General features: G+C 38.1%; 4 protein-coding genes across 8 annotated transcripts; 3 read left to right on the top strand and 1 right to left on the bottom strand.

Annotated features, from left to right (window-relative positions):
• Positions 1-300: 300 nt before the first annotated feature.
• On the top strand, positions 301-10,907 carry cracr2b (calcium release activated channel regulator 2B). Of its 2 annotated transcripts, none has more exons than XM_015046225.1 (18): positions 301-423; positions 1,817-2,073; positions 2,160-2,271; positions 3,422-3,569; positions 3,998-4,144; positions 4,236-4,332; positions 5,077-5,172; positions 5,250-5,437; positions 5,604-5,675; positions 6,439-6,493; positions 7,075-7,154; positions 7,257-7,377; positions 7,466-7,592; positions 8,958-9,039; positions 9,132-9,246; positions 9,449-9,556; positions 9,691-9,767; positions 10,771-10,907. In XM_015046225.1, the coding sequence occupies exons 2-18, from the start codon at positions 1,819-1,821 to the stop codon at positions 10,871-10,873; spliced, it is 1,983 nt and encodes a 660-aa protein (XP_014901711.1). In that variant the 5' UTR covers positions 301-423; positions 1,817-1,818; the 3' UTR covers positions 10,874-10,907. The 2 variants fall into 2 exon arrangements, with proteins under 2 accessions (XP_014901711.1, XP_014901712.1); XM_015046226.1 differs by having other exon boundaries at positions 305-423; positions 4,236-4,326.
• A 319-nt stretch (positions 10,908-11,226) lies between these two features.
• On the top strand, positions 11,227-16,640 carry cd151 (CD151 molecule). Of its 3 annotated transcripts, XM_015046231.1 has the most exons (9): positions 11,230-11,373; positions 12,225-12,309; positions 13,207-13,398; positions 14,030-14,104; positions 14,547-14,567; positions 14,896-15,000; positions 15,154-15,309; positions 15,823-15,909; positions 15,998-16,640. In XM_015046231.1, exons 2-9 carry the CDS (start codon positions 12,226-12,228, stop codon positions 16,055-16,057), a joined length of 780 nt encoding a protein of 259 aa, XP_014901717.1. In that variant the 5' UTR covers positions 11,230-11,373; position 12,225; the 3' UTR covers positions 16,058-16,640. The 3 variants fall into 3 exon arrangements, with proteins under 3 accessions (XP_014901718.1, XP_014901717.1, XP_014901719.1); XM_015046232.1 differs by lacking the exon at positions 14,547-14,567 and having other exon boundaries at positions 11,227-11,373; XM_015046233.1 differs by lacking the exon at positions 11,230-11,373 and having other exon boundaries at positions 12,222-12,309; positions 13,319-13,398.
• Positions 16,641-16,729: 89 nt separating this feature from the next.
• Positions 16,730-19,566, top strand: gatd1 (glutamine amidotransferase class 1 domain containing 1). Its single transcript, XM_015046234.1, has 7 exons — positions 16,730-16,817; positions 16,997-17,073; positions 18,671-18,776; positions 18,875-18,982; positions 19,062-19,153; positions 19,243-19,336; positions 19,419-19,566. The coding sequence occupies exons 1-7, from the start codon at positions 16,769-16,771 to the stop codon at positions 19,532-19,534; spliced, it is 642 nt and encodes a 213-aa protein (XP_014901720.1). The 5' UTR covers positions 16,730-16,768; the 3' UTR covers positions 19,535-19,566.
• A 1,369-nt stretch (positions 19,567-20,935) lies between these two features.
• Positions 20,936-25,028, bottom strand: chid1 (chitinase domain containing 1). Of its 2 annotated transcripts, none has more exons than XM_015046229.1 (12): positions 24,656-25,028; positions 24,404-24,547; positions 23,491-23,623; positions 23,362-23,406; positions 23,174-23,280; positions 23,031-23,092; positions 22,853-22,942; positions 22,650-22,751; positions 22,415-22,564; positions 21,484-21,564; positions 21,347-21,389; positions 20,936-21,242 (listed from the first exon to the last, which is right to left on the bottom strand). In XM_015046229.1, the coding sequence occupies exons 1-12, from the start codon at positions 24,761-24,763 to the stop codon at positions 21,144-21,146; spliced, it is 1,164 nt and encodes a 387-aa protein (XP_014901715.1). In that variant the 5' UTR covers positions 24,764-25,028; the 3' UTR covers positions 20,936-21,143. The 2 variants fall into 2 exon arrangements, with proteins under 2 accessions (XP_014901715.1, XP_014901716.1); XM_015046230.1 differs by having other exon boundaries at positions 21,347-21,386.
• Positions 25,029-25,044: the final 16 nt, after the last annotated feature.

Here is a 25,044-nt window from a genome sequence, read left to right as displayed (position 1 = left end):
TATTATTATTATTATTATTATTATTATTAGTAGTAGTATTGCTTACAGAGATGTTTTTCAAGGAACCATTTTTTTCTGTACATCCCTTACTTTTATGAAATTCATCGCAGTGTGGTCTCTGATGACTTGAAAAGTCAACGTGCTTCATTTCTGACCAGCAACTCTGAAATGTATTAAGTGCCAAGACTACCCAGTGCCATATGAACAAATATTTGTTTTAAATATATTATTTTACAAACAGTGAGCCAATGCCATGCTTAATGTAATGTAGCAAGAGCCAAAAATTCAATTTTCCTGGCTACTGTAAACATTACGGTAAATATATGAAACGTGCAGTCGCCCTCTAGTGTCTAAGACAGGAACTTGAGTGAGTGACTTAAGTGATCAAAGGTAGTGGACTGCGTAGTAACGCGGCTGCGGCAGGTAAGTAATCAAACTTTTTCCAACTTCGGTTAGCTTATTATGCAACATTTGTCCCTTAAATTAACTCTGACCCTCTTTTTACTTCACTAGTTCACTGTAAATTGTTGTCTCCGTGGGGGGCTTCTGCTTTAATTAATTTTTAATGGTCTATTTTGGTGGGTTTTGTTTCCTCTGCTTGAAATGCTGCCTTAAGTTTCAAGTTTCGCATTCACTTAAGAGCATTACACGTGTCCTAAATGCGTTTAACAAAATTATATGTGCAATTTCAAACGCAGATATGCACTTTGTAACCGTTTTGTTTGCTAAACCTGTTATTTTATCTCAAGTGCTCTGGTATTTTTGGGAACATATGTTTGAAGTTGAACCACTTAAGCGGAACATCTTCTGCCACCTCTTTAAAATTAATGTAAAATGAATAGAGTCTATTGCAGTTTATTAACTTTGGTGTGGCTTCTGGCTTGTTTAGAGTTCGACTGACACACTAAATCTCTAAAACACAATGTTTGCACAAGTCTCTTATCTGGTGTACTATATCCTTTAGTTTTGAAAACTTCCCAGACCACCAGCTAGATAATTTACAACTATTATCAGCGTTTTGTTTTATGTTTTAACAGATAGCGGAGCAGAAAGATACAGTAGAAAGGTCAAGGCATGTTATACTAAGCTTGAGGATGTTAATCACCCCAACATATTTAAGACCAAAATTGCTTTTGTTGGATTATAATGAAAAATGTGACTTATGTGAATTCACTCTTACTGTAAAAAAAATTATAGATCCTTGTATTCAATAGAAAATTCCAAATGTTGATGTAGCTACTAATGCTGTTTACCCGTAGCTCTTTGGAGTTAAATCTGCTTGTAATTGTGGTAGCTTTGACAATGCAAACAACTGCAAATGTTAAATTTGCATCGCTTTCTCTCGTTCTAGCTGCTCTCCCCTTCAAGAACACATAATTCTTCTCATATGACACCATCCTGTTTTTAATCACACATGTCCTACTCTCCTTTTAGGGAGAACAACTTGCTGTGCTCTGCAAATCTGTATATGATCTTGACACACCTTGTATTGATAATTTGGCAATAAATATGAAGGAATAATTCCTTCAGTTATTGTGGCATGATACAAGATATCTGAAACTGTTATGGAATGTGATGTAGCTCGGACTGACAGCCTTCGTGTCATGTGCTTAGTCACAGTTTACTCTGCACCGTGTTTAACAAGGGAGTAGTCTCACGGACACTTTCTTGCTAATTTAAAACGGCATTTTCTACAATCATGCAAGCAAGACATTGGTTCCAGTTCATCAGGAGAGTTAAAGTCCTGTTTTGTAGACTAGAGATAGACAGAACATAATGACTGAATCATTTCTTCCTCTTTTTTGTCTCCCTATAGGAATGTCTATGTGGCTGAATGATGGTGAAGTGCTGGTGGGCCAAGGCAGGGGTGAGGCGGTCCCACTAAGCCCCAGATTGAGGAGCCTACCGTCTGGCAGCCCCAGGCTGAGTCAAAGACGTAGCCCGCTGGCCTCACCACATGCCAGAGAGCCGACGCCGCTGAGCCCACAGGCAGAGACCATGGGCAAAGCCAAAGAGCTCTTTGTCCTGTGTGACAAAGAGGGGAAAGGGTTCATCACAAAACGGGACATGCAGGTACAATGGCTGGTTTAGTAGAGCAGCAGCTTTAAGGACATTAATTTTTAAAGTGTTGATTTTTATGCTTTTGGTTCTGTGGTCAGAGGTTAGAAGGCGAGTTGCCGCTCTCCCCAGAACAACTGGAGACTGTGTTTGAAAGTTTGGACCGAGAGAACAATGGATTTCTCACTCCTGTTGAGTTCAAAACAGGACTTGGTGAGTGGGGCTGTGAAACGAAGCAAAGCTGTTTGTGAGACACATTGCCTTGAAAAATATCCATACCCCTTGTATTTTTTTTTTCTTCACATTTTTGTCATAATAAATCACATTTGGTACTTGATGTCAAAGACTAACACAAAGTAGTACATAATTATGAAGTGGAAGGAAAATGATAAGTAACTTTATTTTCTTTTACAAATAAAAATATGGAAAGTGTCTGCATTTGTATTCAGCCCTTCTGGGTCAGTATTTGTAGAACCACCTTTCTCAGCAGTTCTTTTTCGTTTTGTCTCTACCAGCTGTGAAGACTTTATTGATTTAAAATGTTTATCTTTTTGCAAAATGGCTCGAGCTCAGTCAGACTGAGACATTTTCAGGTAATGCTACGGACTCTTAAATTAAATTTAGATTTGGACTAACTCTGTCCTATTTTTGGGTGTTTAAACAGCCATACTTCCCAGCATCCCCACAGCATGATGATGCATCCTCCATGTTTCACAATGGAGATGGTGATATGCAGTGTTAGTTTTCTGCTAAATATTTCATTTTGCAAAAAGGCCAGAAAGTTACATTTTGGTCTCATCAAACCAGACCGCCTTGTTTCATACGTTTGGAAGAAAATGCTAGAACTAAGTAATGTATTCCTTCTTTCCACTTTTCCAAAAAGACCAGGTTTGTGGATATCTGCAGGCTCTTCCAGAATTAGAAAGTGGCTTCTGACTGGTTCTCCAATGTTCTCTTTGGCTAGCCTCCCAGTTTAGGTTAAAGCTCATTTCTTGGTGGGTTTATAGTGCTGCCCTACTCTTTTGATTTTTCTGATGTTGATTCAACTTCTTCACAATTCTTTCCCTGACCTGGCTGCTTTATTTCCTGGTCTTCATGATCCTTTGTGTTCACCAACAAACCTCTTAGGACTTGACAGAAAATCTGGACCTTTTTTTGTTGTTGTTGACACACAGGTGAACTCTTTGCCCTGGATTTCAACGGCATCAGTGAACTGGTACAAATGTATTCCACATTTTAAGATTTTTCTTTGTTAAACATTCATCATTTTCCTTCCACTTGAAATTCATGGAATGCTTTGTGTTGCTCTCCTATGACTTACCTTGAAGTCGAGGCTGAGCATATTATTGGCTCCTTGGCTCAGGTGAGCTGATGGGTGTGGATGAAACGGCTGAGCTGAGCCCAGATGGATCGGAGGCAGAGAGGGACGATGTAGACTGGTCCCAGGACCCAACCGCAGCCAGATTTGTCAACATACTAATGGAGCTGGGAGCTGACAAGATGTTCAAAGAGTAAGATGTATTACTTACAGAATGTTAGTGGGGAAAAACGGTAGCATATTGTCTCTGAGGAGGGTGTGGTGTTTAGCTGGATGGCATGGCCTCTGTGCTTTGAGCACCAGATGTCATAGAATGCTAATGAGTATGAAAATGATGTGAATCATGATCTGTGTCATTTATCTGTGGTCCTAAATCTTCAAACTATCAGGAAAAAATAGAGATTTTCAATATATTGTAAAAATCAACAAAGGTACTAAAATAGTTTATTTCTGTTGGGCTTTTCTGCCTCCTGTCTGTAGATTACACAACTCTTTTACAATCTGTTTAAAAAAATCTTGTGTATTTGCTAACATTAGGTTGCAGGTGAACCACAGGGATATCTATTTATAAGATTTCATATACTGAATTTAAGCGTATGGTTTTGTGGTTTTTTTTAACAGCAAGCAGGAGCTTTTCACCCTGTGGTGTGAGCTCCAGAGAGACAGCCCAGAGCTGCTCAGTGCCCTGGAGTCTCTGTTAGTCCACGCCGTGTCCAACCTGCAGGACGCCATCAGAGAGAGAGACACTCTGGAACAAGCTCTTCTCAGGTCGCTCCTTCCTTCTGCTGCTTAAATGCTCTGCAGTTTATATGAAAACCATTTGAAAAAGAGTTAATCTTTTAAACCCGTTCTGCTTCAGAAGGGAGAGCGAACATGACAAGATGGTCCGATCCATATATGAAGAAATGGAAAGCCAGATCAGGGAGGAAAAAGAGAAATGGGCCGCTCAGGTACAGGTATACAATGCTTTCAAGTTCTGGCATTCTTGGCAAAGATGTGTTCAAAAGTCTGGTTGTTATGGAGATTTAGTAATCCCCCCACATCTCCACTGGAGCTTATTTGCTGCACTTCTCACATAGTGAATTTAGGAGATCTCCTCCATCAACCTTTATTTAACCAGGATGAAAAAAATATATATTTGTTTTTTAGTTTTACAAGAATGTTCTGGCAAGAGACAGAGCATAATTACAAGCAGTCAGTTACAGATCCACACACTTTTACTCAATAACAATATAATTGTTGAAAATTAAAAACCTAGGTCCTAAATCACCTTAAAGTCAATGACACACTGCCTGCATCTACGCAAGGTTTTTAAATGTTCCTGAAAGAATAAAATGACACAAATTCCTTCAACTGAAGTTTGTTCCAAAACTGATTCAATGCTGCAAAATCAAAAGCCTTTTTACCTTCAGTACCATCCTTTACAATGAAAACCTGAACTTTTTCTCTTCATATTTATTTCCCAGGGAAATAGAAATATTTGAAAATTCACTTTTTTTTAATCCTTGCTTCATAAATATACTTAAGTTTTTCTCCAGTTTTGTGTAGCTTATGCTAAAAGCTAGTTTTATTTTAAATCTTTCTATGCATCTACTTCTAGATGTAGAAATAAATTAAATTGAGTAATTCAACCAATGTACCATTCAGCAAAAAAAAGCAAAATTGTTTTAATTTATTTTTTGCTCCATTTTAAAATGAAGGACAGCTTAAAGGAGAAGCAGAGAGGCCAACAGCTGGAGGAGGAGCTGAAGACACGGGAGCAGGAGTTGGAGAACACAATAAACAAGCAGAAAGAGGTGGGGGCATCCCAGCGGTGGTAAACACATCTCTCTGTAAGCTGTTTGTGTTCACGGGGCTCTGGCTTCGCTTTCAGCTTGAGACCAGAATCCGAACACTGAATTGTGAGCAAACCAACATCAGGGAGCAGAACCGGCAGCTGCGGCGCCTCAACAGCCAGTTGCAGGAGCAGGTGGAGAGCAGCAGAGAGAGGCTGCAGTCCGCACTGCGTCAGCTCAGCCTGCTGCAGGCCAACGCCGCTCAGGAACAGGTGGCCCGACAGAGGTCAGCACCAAAACACGTCAAGTCTGATGAAAGTGATTTAGGTTCATTGGCTCAGTCATGTGACTAAAGTTTTCATGATGATCATTTAACGAAGAGATAACTTCATCAGTTAATATCTGGCAGGGTTGGTTATTCATTAGCACTGTTTTCTTATGCACCTCTGTAGGAATGTAATGAGGGTATCAAGAAACATCAAAAAGGAAAAGGAAAGTCTGATGAGGCAACTTGAGATATTAAGGTAAGCTTAACCAATCTGTTATCCCAACACGATCCAAAGATGGAAGCTATATGTGAAGAAGAGAGTTTTAACCGCCATTGGTTTGATGGACATGGTTTCCATTAGATGTTTTTATTATTTTATGCTGTGATGCCATTTAAAACCAAACAAATCTGGTTGAATGTAAATGTTGATACTTATAATCGGTGCTGCTGTCTTGCAAGGTCCTGTTTGGAAAAAAGAGATTCTAGATCTCAATGTGTGGGTTTTTGTTTATGTTTTTGTTTTTTTATCTGGTTGGATAAAGATTGTCATACAGTGTGTTGATTAAAAAGTGTTGATGTTGTCTCTATCATGTTTCATTTTGACTTGTGACGATGTAAAAATCAAATGATGTTCTCTGTTTGATATAAACATTATTAATGTTTCTGTTCTCTACAGTTAGTTGTATTAAATGACAGCAATGTGAGATTCTACCAGCTAAATAACAATTAGCCGCATGGACTGTTTGGTGTCAGGCTGGATTTAAATGAGCACTTATGAAAAAATTAATAATTTTACAGCCAATCCAAGACGGCATAGAACAAAATCAGGTTTTGAGGCTAATAGAAACATGAATCCCCAAAGAACTGTTCTTTTGCTTGCTGCTTTGGTGGAGGAGGCATTAAACTGATAGAAGGGATTATGACTTCACTGTAGGGAATCCATTTCCCTCAGTAATCATTTTGATGTTTTCTCTCTACATTAGCTGTGTATTTAAAAATTTCATTTTTTTTTTCTTTAGGGATATGAACAGGAGGTTGCGAGATGAGAAAGATGCCCAGCAATCACTTAAGCTGGTTAGTCACAGACACACTGTCCTTTCTTCGCAGCCATTCCCTTATCTCTTCAGTGAAGACCCTTGTCCTCCTTGGACCCGGCAGGTTTATCCAACCTGAGCTAAGTCTTGGAAAAAAGCACTGTGCTTTCCTCCATCCCCTGGACAATGATTAGTCAAACGGGCAGCTCTTGCTAATGACTTAATAATCTAAGATTTCTGTGGAAGTGGTCAGTGAAGCGAAGGATTGTACTTAGTCGCAATTTACTGTCCTGTGTCAACAGGAAAAGAAAATGTTTTTGTTACCCTTACTGAACCCAACAAGTAAACTAAACTGGCTTAATGTTTGTTACACCATGTCAGTAAATTTGTCTTCAAGTGAATTCCATACATGTTTAATTTTCACTCACAGAAATGTCTGGAGCACAAGCTACGTCTTGTATTTTTTTCTTAAATTATAATTTATGAAAGAAAAAGTGTATGGAAAAAAAAACGTGTTAAATTATTTTGCTGCAGAATAAAGTATTTTTGACTCCATTTCTGTCTTTTTAAATGTGAAAAGCATCCAGAGAAAATACTCATGTTGTCCACGTAATCTTCTAGAATCCAAACGTCACCAAGTCTCTGCAGAAGAGAGGGTCAATATTAGGCAACTACTTGCAGCAAGACAAGCCAGTAGGAAGGTTTGTATGATTGACAGTCTACATTTCTTTTTTTTTTTTTTTTTTTTTACAGTAATGAGACGGACAAGATTCAATTATTTTTCTTTTGTGTTGATCCTGAAGACAGCTGAGCTCTTCTGAAGAGTTGGAATTGACTGATACAAAAGAGGTCACAGATTCATCCAAGACCTGTCTACCGTCATGTAAAGTCCTAGATGAAAATGTTGAACAGATTCAAACTCAGGTGGGGAGAATCTTAAATATTCCCTCTTAAAAATATGAGACTAGACCAAGAAAAGTGTCAAGTTGGGTACCTTTTACTTTGCTTTTAGAGCAGACTTGTCGGTCTACAACGAGTGTTTAAGGTGGTGTTTCTGGGTAACTCGGGGGTCGGTAAGACCTCCTTCATCCGGCATTACTGCACTGGAAACTACTGCAGTAAAATGAGTTCGACTGTGGGTAAGCAATTCTCTATTGCACGCCAACATTCATATGCGAGAGTGATGGGTAGTATAGTTTTTACTAAGATTGTTAGCGCCACACTAAATTAATTGCTATAAAATACATTTTCCTGGAGCATTTTTTTAATACTGATCATAATTTTCAAATCTCTGGAGAACTACACTATCTGGTTATTACTACTGGTTATCATGGTCTTTTCATGTTCTATCAATGGAAATGACATTTAAATTGTGTTAAAACTCTGAGACTGTAGCTGTGCTATGATGCAATCTGGAACCGAATTCTGGTCTTTTTCATAAGACTGTGGAAACAAGCTTATATTTCCAGACTGTAGTCATCATGCCATTGTCCAAAAGTTCTTACTCCCTTCTTGATTACTTGCAAAAATCTATTCTTGAGATATAACAAGATAAATGTCAACGTAATAATGTATATCTTCCCTTAACATCCAGTCTTTACAGTTGGTTTCAGGACATTCTACAGCAATATAACTATTATGAGAATACCAGAGATTGTACTGAGTATTACTTCAGTACAAAGGTTTAAAATGGACAGAGAAACAAATATAAATGACAAATGACAACTAAACTTAATAATCCCCTGCCAACTCAGTCTGAGTCAACCTTAAGTTTCATGTTTCATTGCAGACTCTGAGTCTTAATCACCAGTCTTGGACTGCAGAGATTTTTTTTTTCCTGCATGGTCCAGTTGAGACTTAAGAGCTTTGGGTACAACTGTGTTTATGTTCAACCATATAACCAGATACAAACTTAATTCCTTGGCACCTTATTAAATCTAGAGTTTGGTGACTAAATACAAAAGCTTATATTTCCAGACTGTGATTATCTTACTTAAATAATATTAAAAACTTGTTTTTAAGCAACACTGTTTGACTAATGCCTCATCCTTTAATACACTTTTGATCAGTCTGTCCTCGAAAGGACAAACACCCTGCTGTGTAAACAGTCACATGGAACGGTACTCTGTCATGTCTACCTGACAAAATACACACCTACTATTTACTCTTTGTCACATGTCTGCTGCTTGACATCAGAGAGGAGGGATTAGGATAAAAGTGTGCTTCACTCTGAATTTTTTTAACATGTCACATTACAGTCCAAAACTTTAAAGTAAGTTATTGGAATTTAATAAGTGAGAATGTGGAGGAAAATGACTTTATTTGTGTGGAAACTTACAGCTTGTCTGAGTGAAGACAGATTGGTACAAAGTTGTGCATAATTGTGTGGAAGGAAATGTTTTCATATTTTTCTAAATAAAAATCTTACTTTTTGTATTCTTTTAATAAACTCAGCTCTCCTGTCCCGACTGCAGCATGTTGTGATGACGTTTTGTTATTTCTAGGTGTAGATTTCCAGATGAAGACTTTAATTCTGAACTCCACCACTATCACATTGCAGCTGTGGGACACTGCGGGCCAGGAGAGGTCAGATGTGTGCTTTTAATTTGCAGAATCTTTGACCAGTCAGTTATAAGTGGCTCAAGTGACCTATAATTTAAATGTTTGCATGTTTCAAGGTATCGCAGCATCACTGAACAATATTACCGAAAGGCAGACGGCATCCTTGCCATGTATGACGTAACTCACAGGGCCTCCTTCAGTGCGGTGAGAGGATGGATGGATTCCGTCAGGGTGAGAGGCCGGGCCTGTTCTGGCAAATGCAAATCAGTCATTTGAATACACACAAAGGTTATTGAGGAAAATGATCATTTAGATTCTCAGTGGCATAATAATGATCATTTTGTTAACCTCAAAAACTCGTGTGGGGAGACCTCTTGTTTCTCTCACACTTGAACAAACCGAATCAAGTCAGTGTGGTGTGTTTTCCCTCCAGGATAAGATGTGTGATGGGACTGTGCTGATGCTGCTTGGAAACAAACTGGACTTGGCAGACAATAACAACAGAGAAATCACAAGACCGGAGGGGGAGAGGCTGGCAGAGGTGAGCTGCAATTTGAATATTCAAAGAGCTTTCTGCACTGATTCACGTAAAGTTGCTGCCTAGATTAAATAAACTATATTAAAATATCAAATAAATACAAGATTTGTCTTTGTTGTTGTTGTTGGCTTGCACAGGATTACCAGGCTTTGTTTCATGAGTGTAGTGCCAAGACTGGGTATTACATGGACGAGCTGATGGTTCACCTGGCTGAGTAAGAAACTGCAAAATGTTTCTCTTCCACTTACGGGAAACTTCAACTTATTGGTTTTAATAACATTAACTTCAAAGTTATCCTCTGTTTTTCAATGATCTAAAAACAAAAAAATATTGGTAACATACTGAAATTTGTCATTTTATTGTGGTTATATTGCAATAAAACGTGAAAAGGTTCTAGTGGTGTAAATATTTTAGAGAGAGATTGTTAAAGGGGACGATTAACGATTTTCCACATTTTGTTTTTCTTTATTTTGGATTTCTACTGCTTCTTAAAACAGCCCAAACTCTTAGCAGAGCCACCCAGCTGTTTTTTAGCAATAAGTTACATGAGGTGTTTCTTTGGAAGATAATGTCACTAATCAGCAGGCACTGTCCCTCACCTATCAGGCCCAGAGAAGCCCAGTCCGTCACCTAGCAACCTGTCACCTGGCAACCCAACCTAAGCTACAACACGATTGGTCAACTGGTTTATTTGGATTTAAAGAAACAAGAGGCCCTAAAACAGCTCATTCTGGAAGCAGATAGGCCATGGTCATATACTAACCTTTTTGCGGAAGCATAATTGGTCCTCTTTATGAAACAAAACAACAAAAAATTCCCCCAAATATGAAACCACAAGCAAATCTTGGTTATTTTTGGCAGCTTCAGTAGAATTGTTCCCCAAACCACATGATCATTTTAGAATTTGCAGGTTTAAATGCTTCCTTACATATTAAGAAAATGCACCACAGCTTCAGGCTTTGTCTTTAAATATGTATGAATAAATTAATATCTGAACAAAACCAGGACAAGTTCCTCAATCTTGTGTTAAGCCATTCCATTAAAATTCTTGTTTCTTAATGTACATTGTTAGTGTGTATGTTACTGTTGAATAGGCTGTAGTTGCTCTCGCACAAGCTGACAATTAGAGGTGCAAAACAAAAACTGTCTGCATAAATCATGTGGTTTATTTTATTTCCGTGTTAATTGTTTAAAAATAAATTATCTTCTTATTTTAGGATGCTGGTGACCAAGGATGATCGGCAGTGTGAAGACGCTTTTTTACTGACAGAGGACACAGCTCAGAGAAATTGCTGTGCTCTCAGTAAAAAGAAGATTTGATGCTTTTGGAAAGCTTTGTTACAAAAATTAAAATTAAAAAAGAAAAAAGAAGATTTGCAGTTCAGTGTCACACACCAACAAGGACTGCCCAAAGTCACTTCCTTAAACAAGAAATTGTGGCTCTTTTCTCTTTTTTGACCAACTTCTATTGTATTGCCATACTTTGTATTATCAAATCTCTGTTATAAAATATATATTTTTATGATTTTTTTTGTGTGTGTCCTTTTTTTGTGTGAGAGTTTTACTGTAAAGCCTGTGTGAACATGTAGCCAGATGGGGGCAGACAAGCCCTCTGTGTGGACCGTCGAGGCGGTGAGGTGTGTGTGTGAGGCCAAAAGAGGAGGACAGACGCTCATGTAGGAGGCTGTGAGCGTCAATTGAAAACTTACACTGTTGCAGTTCTGCTTCAGCAACAGAGTCACAGTCACAGCAGGGTGAGTGGGATCTGCTCAGTTACCCCGAGAGTCATCATCCCTCTGGGACACATCGTCTGAATTCAGGTAGGGCTGTTGTCCTTTCAATAAAAAAAAAACAACGAGAGAGCAGCTTTTTCCATTACAGAGGAGGTTAAAAATAACTCACTACAAGTATCGAGGTTGTCTAATATTTAAGCTGGGGTGAGATAAGTTTACTGCTAACTGAAATATATACATTTTCTGATATATACTTTGCCCTTTCTTCTGTTTTCATCTACTTTAGAATAAATTTATATGCAAAACCTAAGGTTCTATATCTTTTAAGCTCTACACTTATGATAGTTCAGTTTCAAAAACATAAACTTTTTTATCATAAAGTCAAATGTTAAACATACCAGGAGTAGAGTAAAGGGGTCAGCTTGCGTTACTGAGATGGGGAGCAGACGACTGTGCGCTGGCTGACATGTGACACAAGTTGTTAAGTATGTTTTCCCCACAACATATTTGATTTCATCTCTGAGCTCGTTCCATGCCCCCTTGAATAAATGTGGTGCCAGCTTTTTTGTCAGTCTATGGTTTAGTCAAAGGACGTCGTTAGATAAGTTCATTAGACCTACAGCTGAGATTTAACTGATCTCGGCATTTCACTTCTTCACATTGAAGGTGGAAGTTAAGCCAACTGAAAGAGGAAATTACTGAATGCATTTAGGTCACAGCTAACTAGTTTTAATCAGACACAGAGTTTGTGGTGATTAGGCTTTACTTACCCTGAAGCAATGAAAGTTTCACTGATAATTTTATCTAAAAGAGCAGAATTTGAGGTGTGACCTGAATTCAGAGTCTCTTAGCTCTCTGAGCTGTCTGGTTCTTTAGTATCTGGAAAATATGATGTTGCTTATCATGCTTGCAGACATTTAACATATCTTGTTTTACAGGATGGAAACTCAACGTAAGAAGAAAAACACATGTGGGACAATTTGCCTGAAGTATCTACTTTTTCTCTTCAACATTTGTTTCTGGGTAAGTTTACAAATAAGTAGGTTTATGGATAAGAAGTCCCCTCTACCTGGATTTATTTAGGTTTTACGAATGTACTAAAGTTCTTGCGTCAGATTCATGGTCATTTCAGCAAGATACCCAGTGGACAACAAAGCAAAATGACGATCTTCAGGACCAGGGTGCATAGACTAAAACATACTTCTAAACATAACCTTAGCTTAGCTTTAGTTTAGTTTAAGATGAAAAAATATGGGCGCAATGATGCTGAATAACATTAAAACAAACAAAAAGTGTTCATCCATAATGTGGGCTGCCTTACAGATGCAGGATGTGCTGAAGATGACATGGACACACTGCTGTTGTTTTGAGGGGGATTTCTCTTCATTTTCATTTTCTTTCCAGTTAAATTGCTGTTTCCACATGACCACAAATCTATGGTGTCAGATTCAATACCTTACAATATTACCGAAAAGTTAATATTTTTCAGAAACTCAATTCCCAAAGTAAATCACATTACCTAGATTAATTACACATAAATGAATGTTAACGACTGATTTTTCACTCATAGCTAATGAAAACACAACATGTAGTTAAGAATATTAACCTGTATTCAGACCAATAATGAACATTATATTAGTGAAATGTGGGCTTAAAGAATAGTATGTGTAATTCCTGCTTAAAGGTTATTTTCAAAATGTACTTTTAATCTGACAAATGAGTCTCATTGAGCACATATGCTAATTTAATTTAATTAAACATATTAACTTAAATGCATCTTGCAAAAAAAACAAATTCAACTCAAATCTTTAGGGGTTTACAGTGAATAAATGAGATGCTGTGTGGTTTGCATAAGCGAAGTAGCATCTTGTTCAAGTTAAGATATGCATGATTCTTGACGTGTGGCATGTTGTGTCTCAGCTGGCTGGAGGGGCCGTGTTGGCGGTGGGAGTGTGGACTCTGGTGGATAAGAGCGACTACGTCAGTTTGTTGAACTCCGGCTTCTACTCAGCCTCTGCTTTCATCCTGATAGTCGCTGGAGTCATTGTGACTTTGACTGGAATAATCGGATGTTGCGCCACTCTGAATGAGAAGAGGAGCCTATTGATTGTGGTAAGATGGTAGATCCCACAGAAACACTGAAAAAATACAACATCTTAAATCGGTTAGCTTTTTGTTAAGCATATGAAGTCAGACAGTTGTGCACAAGCTCTTTATTACAGCAGAACATGACTCTGAGACGTGTGTGTTGAAAAATAATCCTTGGTGACCTTCTGTCTGGTCCCCATCCATTCAGGGTAGCCTGATATGAGAGGCATGTCTGTCAGATATGACAGATAAAGTCACGCAGAGTGTGTCTTTAAGAGTTTAGATTTAGAGCTCAGCTCATGCCAGAGGAATGAGGAGCATCACAAGCGGCTGCTCGGGCCACAGAATGAGAGGGAGAGAGAGGCAGACAGTCGCAGTGAGCGGGATACAATTCAAAGGCAAACCTGAACAAACTCTGTCACGTTACGTCTATTTTTATTTCCCCTTGGACCTCTGCCTTTTTAAACCGACGCCTTCCCTTCATCTTGTTGATTCATTTAATGGAACTATTACTTTTGATTCTTCAACTTTGTCCATATCCGAGCTTTTCCCTTAAATTCCATTAAGCCCCTAAATCTATCGAACTAATATAAAAGTAAAGATGTCTGAGTTTGAATTGTTTTTCATGTAACCTGTTTTCATGTCCGTTCTGTAGTATTTGGTGTTGCTGCTGTGTGTCTTTCTGCTGGAAATCACAGCTGGAGTCCTGGCTTATGTTTACCAACAGCAGGTAAATTTAGCTTTGCACACAGTAACTGGTTTTAATTCAATATAATATAATTTTCGAAACTTGTTGGGATGGTGAAATTATGTTTAATTGCAATTTATGATTTTAAAAAAGTTTTTTGGTGGGGGATGGGGGGTTATTGTGTCTGAGGTAAAAATTTAAAGTATTTCATGCTGGCCAAAAAAAAGGAAGAATCTGTAAGCTTTTTTACGTCAATGTCCAAATACCAGAATAAGCAAATTGGTTGTTTTGAAAATGTAAACAAATGCATATTTTGTTTTGCATGTGTTTAGAATTATATCATCATGCAAAATTAGCTCTTCATTGTTAAAACTCTGTAGTTGTTCTCTCTGCATGCTTTTCTCTGCATGTTCTTCTTTTGGTTTTTCTTCACTTTCTATTCTTCTCACAACCTCTGTTTCTTTTCCCCACTTCGTCACTGCAGTGTTTCCCTTTCTGCTACCAGGTAATCTCTTGAGATGTGTTTTCTGTTTTGCATCCGTGTTTCTCCCAGAAGTTCACATGCAATTCTAGTAAAAAGTTGAAATGCACTCCTAATGGTTTTGGATGTCATTGTTTTTGGGTTTAATGATGAATTTGAAGTGTTCCTTTTTTTTTTTTTTTTTTTTTTTTACAGTGAAATAAAATATTAACAAATAACTTCAATTAACTTTAAAGCAACATCTGAGTGTCTAGGTGTCAAATCAAATGACACAAAGGCAGGGGGAAAAAAGGAGGAGCATTTGATTTTTTTTTATTTCTTCCTATGCTCAATTATTTCTTGTCTCTCACAGCTGGATGATGAGCTCAGACAGAACCTAAAGTTAAACATGCAGCAGAAATACCTGCAACCAGGCCAGGAGAGCATCACACTGTCTGTTGACAAGCTACAACAAGAGGTGAGAACATTTGTTCCTACTAAGGCTGAAAAAACTAGCTCAAATAAAATAAATATGAGAGGAGCAGAAATAACTATCCTCAACCTTAAAAGATTGAATGCAGTTTTAGTAAAAAAAAAAAAAAAAAAATCTTTCTTTGTTCCTCCCACTCAGTTTAAATGTTGTGGAAGTCACAACTTCTCCGACTGGAGAGATAGTGAGTGGATCCGGGGAGAAGGAACTCAACAGCTCGTTCCTGACAGCTGCTGTAAAACTCTCAGTAGCCTCTGCGGTCGCAGAGATCATCCATCCAACATCTACAGGGTGGAGGTACAGCGCCTCGCAAAACACTCATAGCGCTTCGCCATTTCTTTATTTTTGCAAACTTTAAAGTGCAAAAATTGGGGATGTTGTGTGATATTTAATGCTTGGTGTATTGCTTTTTAACCTAACTGTGATTTAGTGTGTTTTACCAAGATCTTCATGATGCTGTTTGATCTCTAACTTACATCTGAGGCCTTCCAAGAGCAATTGTATTCATACCGGGATTAAATTACACACAGTTAAGTAACTAAGTGACTTCTGTAAGTCCATTCAGGGTTATCAGAGTAAAAAAGGTGAATAATACAAATGCAAGCAAAGGTTGTCATATTATTTGTGAAGATTTTTGAAAATTGTGTATCATTTCCTTTCTAGTTACAGACATCTCCATCATATGAATTCACTGCATTGAAGTTTGAGGTTGTAGCAATAGAAAAAGTTTCAGGGAGCTAGATTCCTTCCTTAACTAATTGTTTCCGAACGTTTTAGATTTTCATTTCATTCTGTTACATTCCCACCCAGGGAGGATGCGTTGAGAAACTAGAGGATTACATAAGAAGCCAGTTATATATTCTCGGAGGAGTGGGTGTTGGGATTGCATTTCTACAGGTAAAATGAGGAAAACACAGATGAGTATTCGCAACCTGCGAAATGTGAAAGAGGAACTAACAAGTTACATACTTGTGTTTCCTTTCAGCTCGTAGGGATGATGTTCACATGCTGCCTTTGTCGAAACCTGAAGGAAGATCTGTATTGACGTTGGACCCTTTTAATATCACATTCTTGACTGTGCAACTTTTATTTGAATGATGTAAAACCCAACATTTCCCACAATGTTGCTGTAGAGTTGGAAGCTGAAATGATGAAAACTGTTTTAAGTGACAAACACCACAGATGTACTAATGCTGCTGGACAGCACCAATCTCTATTTCACAAGAGGAAATTCTAGTTATCTTATTTTATGATAAAGTATGAGGTGTAAATATACTTCTATGCAAAATAAAACACACAAAAGATAATCAGGAGGTGTCTTTATGTAGCACAAGCAATTTAGTAAGGGCGATGGAAGTCCATCTCATCCACTGTGCAAGACAAAAGTATTTTATAATTGTGACTTTGCCAGCTCATATAAGTTGTATCTCGTAATTATGCTTTAACTGACTGATAATGATGTCATACTACCTCATCATTATGCTTTAGTATCTCACAACACTACTATCTAATAAATGTATAGTTATTAAATTAAGAGAGAACGCCACAGTTAAATTATTGTCGTGACTCTAATGCATTCTTTAAACTTGTTTAGTTGCAATGCGAATAAAATTGAATTATGCCCAACAGAATTTTTAAGGCTTTTATTCTGAAATTATTTTGGGGATGTTGTTGTCAGCTGACCTTACTTCCTTGTTAGATCGTTTTTTGTTTTTTTGCACTTCTATTATCTTCTTTGGCAAAAAATAATAATAAAATGTCTGCGAAACCAACCTGCTTAATAGTGGCCAGCGCTTCCCCTCAAGGTGAGTCCACTGCGGCTTTCACTGCATAGTGTCGGAGCAGAGCCGTCATTTATGCAGCCTATTAGTTGTAATTCAACAATGTTATCCATGGTTAATTTAAACTGTAGCCGAATGTGCCGTTGTAGAGCATTGTTGTCTTTTTTTTTTAAGTGTTAAATCGGTGTGTTTTATTCGTTCAGGGGTCTCCGCCAAATCCTTTCTGCAGTGCTTCAGTCTTTGCAGCACAGCTTTCAATCTGCAGACCGCCACACCAGGGGTAAGAGCTTCAATATGAATTAATGAATGAATGAGTGAATGCCTGAAAAGCAAGTGCAAACGTCAAATAACGTCCTGAGTACAAGTACATCACACAAAAATCTGTAAAAGCGCAACATTTCTTGCCAGTTATCGCAGAATGCGAAGCTATATAATCATCTCATAGTGATATCCCAAACCTGCTTTTGTAATTTTGATGATTATGGCTTACAGATGATGAAAACCCGAAATTCAGTGGTCTCAGAAAGCTGGCATACTTTGGAAAAAGGTAATTAATGGAAACAAATAGACATTGCTGAAGAAGCTGGCTGTTCACAGAGTTCTGTATCCAAGCATATTAAAAGAAAATTGGCTGGAAGGAAGAAGTATGGTAGGAAAAGATGCAACAGGGAAGATACAGAGTAAAGCTAAATCTATTCCAGACACATAGATATGGGCAACATCAGAGAAAAGAAACAGAACCATGATATTATGGTCCAGAATTCTGTATTCAGATAAAAGTAAATTCTGCATTTCATTTGGAAATCAAAGTTCCAGGGTTTGAAGGAAAACTGGAGAGGCAGCAATGGACATGTTTTGCATATAAATGGTCATACTTTTCAGAAGCCTGACATTTGTGCTTAAAACATCCCTCCGTGATCGCTCTAATGTGATATTTATACTTTTCTGAGGCACTGAGTTTTGGGTTTTCTTTACCTGGGAGCCACTATTTTGCTTTCTGAGACAACTGGCAAGAAGCATTGCACTTTTATGCAATGTTCTATTTTGAGATATCCTGTGTGTTATCGTGGTGACATCCTGCTCCCCACTAAGGTGGTAAAATTATCTCATCCCTTCAATTCAAAATAGCACTATTCATCCGGTGAACAAAACAGGTTTCTCGCATTTTCTTGTTTTTTTGAGAAGTTCTGATCAGTTCAAACCTTTCTGATCTATTCACATTCGCAAATTTCTTTCTAACACTATGATGCACACTTTGTTCATTTTGGTTTAATTAAAGCAGTCGATCAGCCAGTTATCCTCACAATTAAGATGGTTAGGTATGCTTTAATGTATAGCTGGGGAAAATATTTTCTTTCTGTCATGTTTTGTTTCATCCTAATCTACCATCTCTATATATATATAATTTAAAAAAATCAACCAGTTGGTGAGAATGAGGAATCAGAAGGTCAATTAAGTTTGTCAGTTCATTCCTTCCTTAAAGGCTTTTTGATACTGGAAATTGATTTGAATCTAGCAGCAAATTATGAGATTGCAAGATAATACCTTCACGCAATGCATCAAGTGGTGTGTCTGCCATCTTGTTCATATTTTTAGTAAACCAAGACATTGTGTCAAAGAACAAGCACTTTGTTGATGTGTTTATATAACAAATAAATGGGGTTTTTTTTATGCATAAATTAGATTTTTTAGTATTTGACTTGCTGATCAGAAATGGTAAAGGTGAAATTTGCAGATCTTGAATAAGATGTTTACCGAAACCAAAGTCTTTTCCACTAACAGAGTTTTCGTCGTGCTGTTTAACTTATAGCTGCCAGTTTGATGTCAACGCTTCGTAATCTGTTCTATTTTACTACGAGTGTTTTTTGGAAATACAGGGAAAGCCAATAGACTTTGTGGGAGTTGATGAAAGCACAGCGAGATGGGTGCAGGACTTTAATGTGAAGTCCTACGCAACACCAGCCAAACTCGAATCCATAGATGGTGAGAAAAGTTGATTCCACAACCCATCTGCCGTTTTTATGTCTGCTGCTGATATTGGTTGGACTCTGCTCGGTTATGATCCGCCGATCTTTCCCAAGGTGCCAGATACCAGGCGTTGCTCATCCCCGACTGCCCCGGAGCGCCGAACGACCTGGCACACAGCGGCTCCATGCACCGAATTCTCACACAGTTCATCTCCCAGCAGAGTGAGTTCCAGACTTGTGTTAATGTCTTTGTTAACAGCCTCAGTGCTCGATGTATTTTTGTTTTCTCCGCCTTGTGCAGAGCCCGTGTGTGCTGTTGGACAGGGCGTGTCGGCACTGTGCTGTGCTACCGAGGGGCAGAAGTGGATCTTCAGTGGTTACAGCTTAACAGGGGTTAGTTAGTCTTCTCTTATGGGGGGAGATGTTTACTCAGGCTGATCGCATGTTTACGAGCTACCTAATAATCGATGTTTTCCTCAAAGCCGTCTGTGTTTGAGCTGGTGCGTCAGCCCGACTTTGCCAACCTTCCCCTTATTGTGGAGGATTTTGTGAAAGACAGCGGAGGATCTTATACAGGTGAGCAGCTGCACTGCACAGACCCTGAACGAATACGATCACTGTTCCTCGAACTGCTTTAACGCTCATCTCCGTTTCCCAGCGAGTCAAGAAGACGCCGTGCATGTAGTTGTGGACAGACACGTCATAACTGGACAGAATCAGCAGTCGACGTCACTGGCAGTGAATAATCTCATCCTCCTTTGTAATGCCAAATAAAAAGTCTCTCTGTCTGGATCTGTTAGTAACAAGCATTTATCTGGAACAAATCTTTGAAGATGATGGGTTCAACTGCAAAAATGTGCACAACTACTTGTTAAACTTCTCAGTAAAAAGTCACAGATGTAACAACAAAGTATTCACACCCTTCATTTTTTTCCCCACTTTTATGAACTTTTTTCCAAATTAGGCTCAAGTATTTTGTCTGAACTCGGTAACCAACACCAGGACATAACAGCCTTTTATTTTTGACAAAATGCATTAATCCAGGATGCCGTGCCTTGATATTGTGTTTAATTACCTTTGGCTTTAATCACAACCTCAAGTCTAGGAGTTCCCTTCCTCCTCCACAGTAAAAACATGCAGAGAGGAGATCTGTCCAAAAAAAGAATCCCTATTTTTCACAAATATCTACTAGATAAAGTTTGTTCATTTTTGAAAAACCATGTTATTCTTATTTTTAGGTTTAAAATAAATAAAATCATATATCAGCACAAAGATCATGGCTCCATTTTATCAGACGTTGACATGTGCTCCGTTTCCAGTCTTCGTACACATCTAAACCTGCATAAATATTAATGACACTTTTAGAGCCATTCAGTTGTGGAATGATATTTTTTCCATGAAAAAAACAAAACAAAAAGAAAACCTGCATTTATATTGTATATTTATATTTAAAATCTTAAGTTGGTTCTTTATTTTTTTAGCCAAAGTTGAGTTATTCTGGAAGGTCAAAGGAGCTACTTGTTGCTCCGTAGCCATCCAGAACAGGTTGTTTTTAAAAACAAAAATCTATTCTGCTGCCATGTTTAAATTTTTGTCACAGAATCTCAACCCTATAGCATGATGCTGCCACCACTGTGCATCACAGAAGAGATTACTGCATCATTCCATATATTAAGGAAAAGCTGCACTGTGAGCAGCAGCCACTTCCATCAAAGGATGATGGTGGAAGCTCAGGTCAAAACAGTTATATTTAAGAAATTAGTCTTTCCTAATCTGTGAAATCTCAATTGTTTTAATAACGAGGCGCTTCAGTCTGGTTATTTTATCATGAAGGCCTGTTTGGTTGAACTGCGTTAGCGATATTTGACATCTGGCCTCACCCTCATTATTAAGGTTGTGGTTCCTCACATATTTCACTCTTGAAAAGCAGAGGTACTTTCTGGACATTTAATGTTTGAAAATATGTTTTTTTTTTTACTGTGTCACACCATATTATTTTGCTTACATTTTTTACATAAAACATTCAGATCTCTTTCACAATAAGTCAGTAACAAAACGTGAGAAGTCAATGGGTATGAAAACATTCCTGGGAAACTGTAGTTGTTACAGCCCTGAACATCATAATTTCTGCACTGTACAAATTACAAAATCATAAATTAACACAAATGAAACAAATCTGAAGTACCAATGTTTTCTTTAAATGCTTTTTCAAAACAAGCTGCCCACGTTTTCCTGACCCTCAAACCAGCTGATTATTTTCCAGACCGATTATTTTTCTGCCGCATTTTTTCCTTCTCCAGTTCAAAGAGGCAAAAAAAAAAAGAAAAAATGTACAGACACCAAAAACACTGTTTCCTTTATAAAAAAAAAAAAACTCCAACGTTTATAGGAGATCGTAGAAATAATCCAGTCCTTGTCCCATTTCCCATAAAGATAATCCTGTTCCCAGCTCGGTAGCCAAAGAAATCCTCATGTGGATTGACTGCAAAAAAAGTTTAAAAAAAAAAAAATTTTAAATGTAAAAATATTTTACATTTCTTTACTGTTATAATTTGCACTATAATAATAATAATAAAAAAAGTTTACCTTCAGTGAAGGATAGTACACCACATGCTTTGCAGCATTGCTTCTGGGAAGAAGTGAAGAACATTTATTTAGGAATGCTTCTCAGAGTCAAACTTTTTCAAGTGTTTTTTTTATTTTTTATTTATTTATTTAAGTACCTTTTGTAACTGAAGTGATGCTCAGCAGAGTATTCATCCCAGGTCATCTTTGGTCTTTGTTCTCGCAAAATCTCAATGTACCTACAGAGATCAGCCAGGAAATGGAAACTGTTAGAGCTCCTGAATGTTTTTCCTCACGCTGCGTTAGACTTCTCTTAACAGTTGGAATTTTGGTCTGAGAACGGATTTACACCCGAGAACGATCTGGTAGCAAACCAGGCAATTTATCCAGGGTACTTTTACAACCAGCAATACAAGTCAGGTAAAAATGTTCAGCAGATATATAAAAAAATTCACTACTGTCAAAATGTTAAGGTTTTGTAATGTAAAACAATAAGATTTTTTTTTAATCTGATCTTTTTCTTCCTTTAATGAGACATTTATCTTGCATTATTCAACTGAACAGAGAAAAATAAGCTATGGTGAGCTTGTTGTTGCATAAACGGCTCCATCCTGAAGCTAACATTTTGTTAAAGCACCATTTGATTCAGTTCTAGAAGTCAGTCCAGCAATGAATTAAATATTTGAACTAATCCTAGAATAACTTGATCAACATTTGCTTACTCTGCAGAGAGGTCACGAAGGATCGAAATAATTCGGCCCAGAAGCCAAATTTGACCTTAAGTGTAATTAATTATATTTGGTCAAACAGGTAATTCCACATCCCAATAATCTGGGATGTGGAATTACCTGTTAGCTAACTGATAAACTAACCTTAGCTTATCGGTTAGGGTTAGTCCCCCTCCTCTGATTACATTCAATGGCGACCTCTGTATACTTTAGTAACCGAGATGCAAAATAAGTAAGTGATAGGATTTTATGAACAAGTCATTTCTCTGGTTTTGCAGCAATAACTAAATCCTGAAGGACAACTCGATAAATACTGAAACAAGCTCATTTAACCAGCAAAGAACCAACAGTTCTATCTCACCTCCCACCCAGCACCGGCTCTGTCCCATGGCTTGAAAAATCAAGGCCATACAAATTCACTCCAAGCAGGATCTTTTGTCTCCACTGAGTGTTCGGTGCAAGCTGCAGAACACAGTCTCTGATCCAGGGCAGTGGCGAGCTCGGACCCGGTCTGTTAGAACAATTAAAAAGGAAAGGGTTAATTTCTTAATTTTCTCTGCCTGCTTTCAGAAAAATCCTCTCATCTATGAACTCACCTGGGTCCACTAGAGTAGTCGTAGGTCATGAGGCTGAATCCATCAACAACAGGGGCCAACTCATCGAACTCCTCCCTGCCAAACATCCCCGGGCTCCCCGAACTGATAATTACAGCAAAAACATTTATTTTCTTTAACTTGGAACAGTTTAAGGTTTTGTTTTACGCAAAAGTAATTGTTGAATATATAATAATTATATTCACCTCGTCACAGCTGGCGGGATAACTAGTATGCAGTCTAACTTTTTAGCATTTAAAGTCTCACACACATGTTTCACCAAATGAACAAGCTCCCTGTTAATAAAAGAGATTAAAAAATGTTTAATCAAATCAAAACGTTAAGAGTTTTCCTCCAATATCCCTTTTCAAAAGAGTAACTCGCTTTCTCTTGTTCCCGCCCAGCTGACTCCAAAGCTCCAGGGTAAATCCATCGAAACCCTCTGTCTGAAAGGCCACAAAGTTCCCATCAAACTCATATTGGGCGAACGACAAAACCGCAAAGATAAAACCTAATACATTTATTACCTTAGCAACATCTACTAGTTCGCCGGACAGCTCCTCGATTTCATCCTCACTCCCAAACACGCTCATGTAATCCTGGTAGGACCAGCCGTCAAACAACACTCTGGGCACTGGATATGAATAGGTTGAGAAAACCATGAAACAACCTCCTGATCTCAAAACGCATCCACCAACAGATGCCATCTGCTCACCCATCCTGACTTTTTTGTTTGACTTGCGTACTGCTTTGACCCAGCCTACAGAGACAAAAGCATGTTATTTTGCTGTATGAAAATGAGCAGACATTTAAAATTTGGCTGACAGTGAAGTGAGTTATCTACCAACGTCGTGATCATGGAGTCCTGTGACGTCAAACGTCCCGGGAGCTCGTCGGCGGAGCTGAAGCCAAACCGGAGAGACCGACGACAGCTTGGAGCCAAACTGCTTGGCGATATCATAGCCATGGGAGTTCCACTGCAGGATAACAACAAATATGAAACGAGAGAGGACTGGTCAGATGAAAATGAACAAATACGTGTCCACTGGTTTGTCATAGAATATGTGACGAGAACTCAAGAGAAAGGGAAGTGTAGCCTTAAGAAAACCACAAAGCTGTATCTCTAATTGGAAAAAAAAATGGCCCCAATTTGCTATCGAACATAAATATTGGACTCAAACAATAGAAGGTCTTGAGGTGTGATTAGTCCAGATTCACCTCTTTGCAGAGCAAGGAGAAAATTAGGATAAAAGAAAAAAAAAACAGCACATAAAGTTAAGAAAAACATTGTTCATAACTGAATTGTTTCCTGATTGTTCAGCAAAGCTTCTACAAGATGTTCCTTTCCACCATAGATTCAGTTTGATTGTAAACACAAGACTCAGTAATTATCTCGATACTAGATTGGTGTCAAAATAATTGACATTTAATTGCATTTCATCAACTAAATCCTCAAAACTCAAACCTACGGCAAACGTCTTCATCAAAGTAAAGTTTCAAAACATGCCAAACATTTTTTGTAATGCTTCAACTCAGTTAAGTTAAAGCATTACTTTAACGCTATAGAAAAGAATGGTTTACAAAAGACTGATAAGTACTATAATTCTCATTAAGAATTTAAGAGCTGCTAATAATATCCATTTGTCTAGGTTACAAGTGTAGGCAGCAATCTGATTCCTTCTTGGTTGCGGTAACAACCAATTAACGTCTGAACAACACCAATTAAGATGCACATTTATTTTTAGATAGAGACTTACAGGCGTGATATATCCCAGCACTGGTCCTTCAAATGTCTTCTTGATATGAGCACAGTATCTCTTTTCTTCCTTCACTATGTCCTTCCACTGCACATCTGTCACAACAAGGCCTCTCTCCAACACAGACAATTCAGCTGGAGAACTCTACAAGGCGAAATAAAGGAAGAAAACCGTTTGAGGCTTTGAGCAAAAGCATCGAGTGTTTACTCTAAACAGTCCTTAGTTCACAGGTAGAGAGCAGCTGCTACTTGCCTGCGCTTCAACTTTCTGCGACTTCTTTGAATCCGTTTTTGACAGAGTGGCACCGACCAGCCAGCAGAAAGCGCTGGCATGTAGCAGAAATATCAACATAGACTTCATTTTTTTGAAATGTCAGTTAATAATTATCTGGCTCACGTATGTCAGTGCAAGTGTTTTCTTCCTTCCTTCCTATCTGCCACAGATGAAGCAGATTAAAAACCATGTCCTGAAGTGTGACGTCACGTGAGACAGCGACCGCAAAGGGTACGGTCAACATTCACCGCTTTGAAAAGGAAAAAAAACAATAAACGCGTTTATATGATTTAAAACAGACTGTCACTGATAGAAAACTTAGCTCAACGTGTTGTTGAAGCGTCACCACAGCTAGGTAACTTCCGCGT

The sequence above is a fragment of the Poecilia latipinna genome, unplaced genomic scaffold, assembly GCF_001443285.1.
Source record: "Poecilia latipinna isolate Pla-1442-1.1 unplaced genomic scaffold, P_latipinna-1.0 Scaffold770, whole genome shotgun sequence".
NCBI classification, from domain to species: domain Eukaryota; kingdom Metazoa; phylum Chordata; class Actinopteri; order Cyprinodontiformes; family Poeciliidae; genus Poecilia; species Poecilia latipinna.
This window is presented reverse-complemented; position numbering and strand designations above follow the sequence as displayed.

Excerpts from the sequence above, each read along its gene's own strand:
- cracr2b (XM_015046225.1), top strand. The coding sequence starts at position 1,819 with ATGTCTATGTGGCTGAATGATGGTGAAGTGCTGGTGGGCCAAGGCAGG. Across the intron at positions 7,593-8,957 it reads TAAAATGAGTTCGACTGTGG|GTGTAGATTTCCAGATGAAG; the intron begins GTAAGCAATTCT and ends TGTTATTTCTAG. Across the intron at positions 9,040-9,131 it reads GACACTGCGGGCCAGGAGAG|GTATCGCAGCATCACTGAAC; the intron begins GTCAGATGTGTG and ends GCATGTTTCAAG.
- cd151 (XM_015046231.1), top strand. The coding sequence starts at position 12,226 with ATGGAAACTCAACGTAAGAAGAAAAACACATGTGGGACAATTTGCCTG. Across the intron at positions 12,310-13,206 it reads TCTTCAACATTTGTTTCTGG|CTGGCTGGAGGGGCCGTGTT; the intron begins GTAAGTTTACAA and ends GTTGTGTCTCAG. Across the intron at positions 13,399-14,029 it reads AGAGGAGCCTATTGATTGTG|TATTTGGTGTTGCTGCTGTG; the intron begins GTAAGATGGTAG and ends TCCGTTCTGTAG.
- chid1 (XM_015046229.1), bottom strand. The coding sequence starts at position 24,763 with ATGAAGTCTATGTTGATATTTCTGCTACATGCCAGCGCTTTCTGCTGG. Across the intron at positions 23,624-24,403 it reads TGCTGGGATATATCACGCCT|TGGAACTCCCATGGCTATGA; the intron begins GTAAGTCTCTAT and ends GTTATCCTGCAG. Across the intron at positions 23,407-23,490 it reads ACTCCATGATCACGACGTTG|GCTGGGTCAAAGCAGTACGC; the intron begins GTAGATAACTCA and ends TTGTCTCTGTAG.
- gatd1 (XM_015046234.1), top strand. The coding sequence starts at position 16,769 with ATGTCTGCGAAACCAACCTGCTTAATAGTGGCCAGCGCTTCCCCTCAA. Across the intron at positions 17,074-18,670 it reads TGCAGACCGCCACACCAGGG|GGAAAGCCAATAGACTTTGT; the intron begins GTAAGAGCTTCA and ends TTGGAAATACAG. Across the intron at positions 18,777-18,874 it reads CAAACTCGAATCCATAGATG|GTGCCAGATACCAGGCGTTG; the intron begins GTGAGAAAAGTT and ends ATCTTTCCCAAG.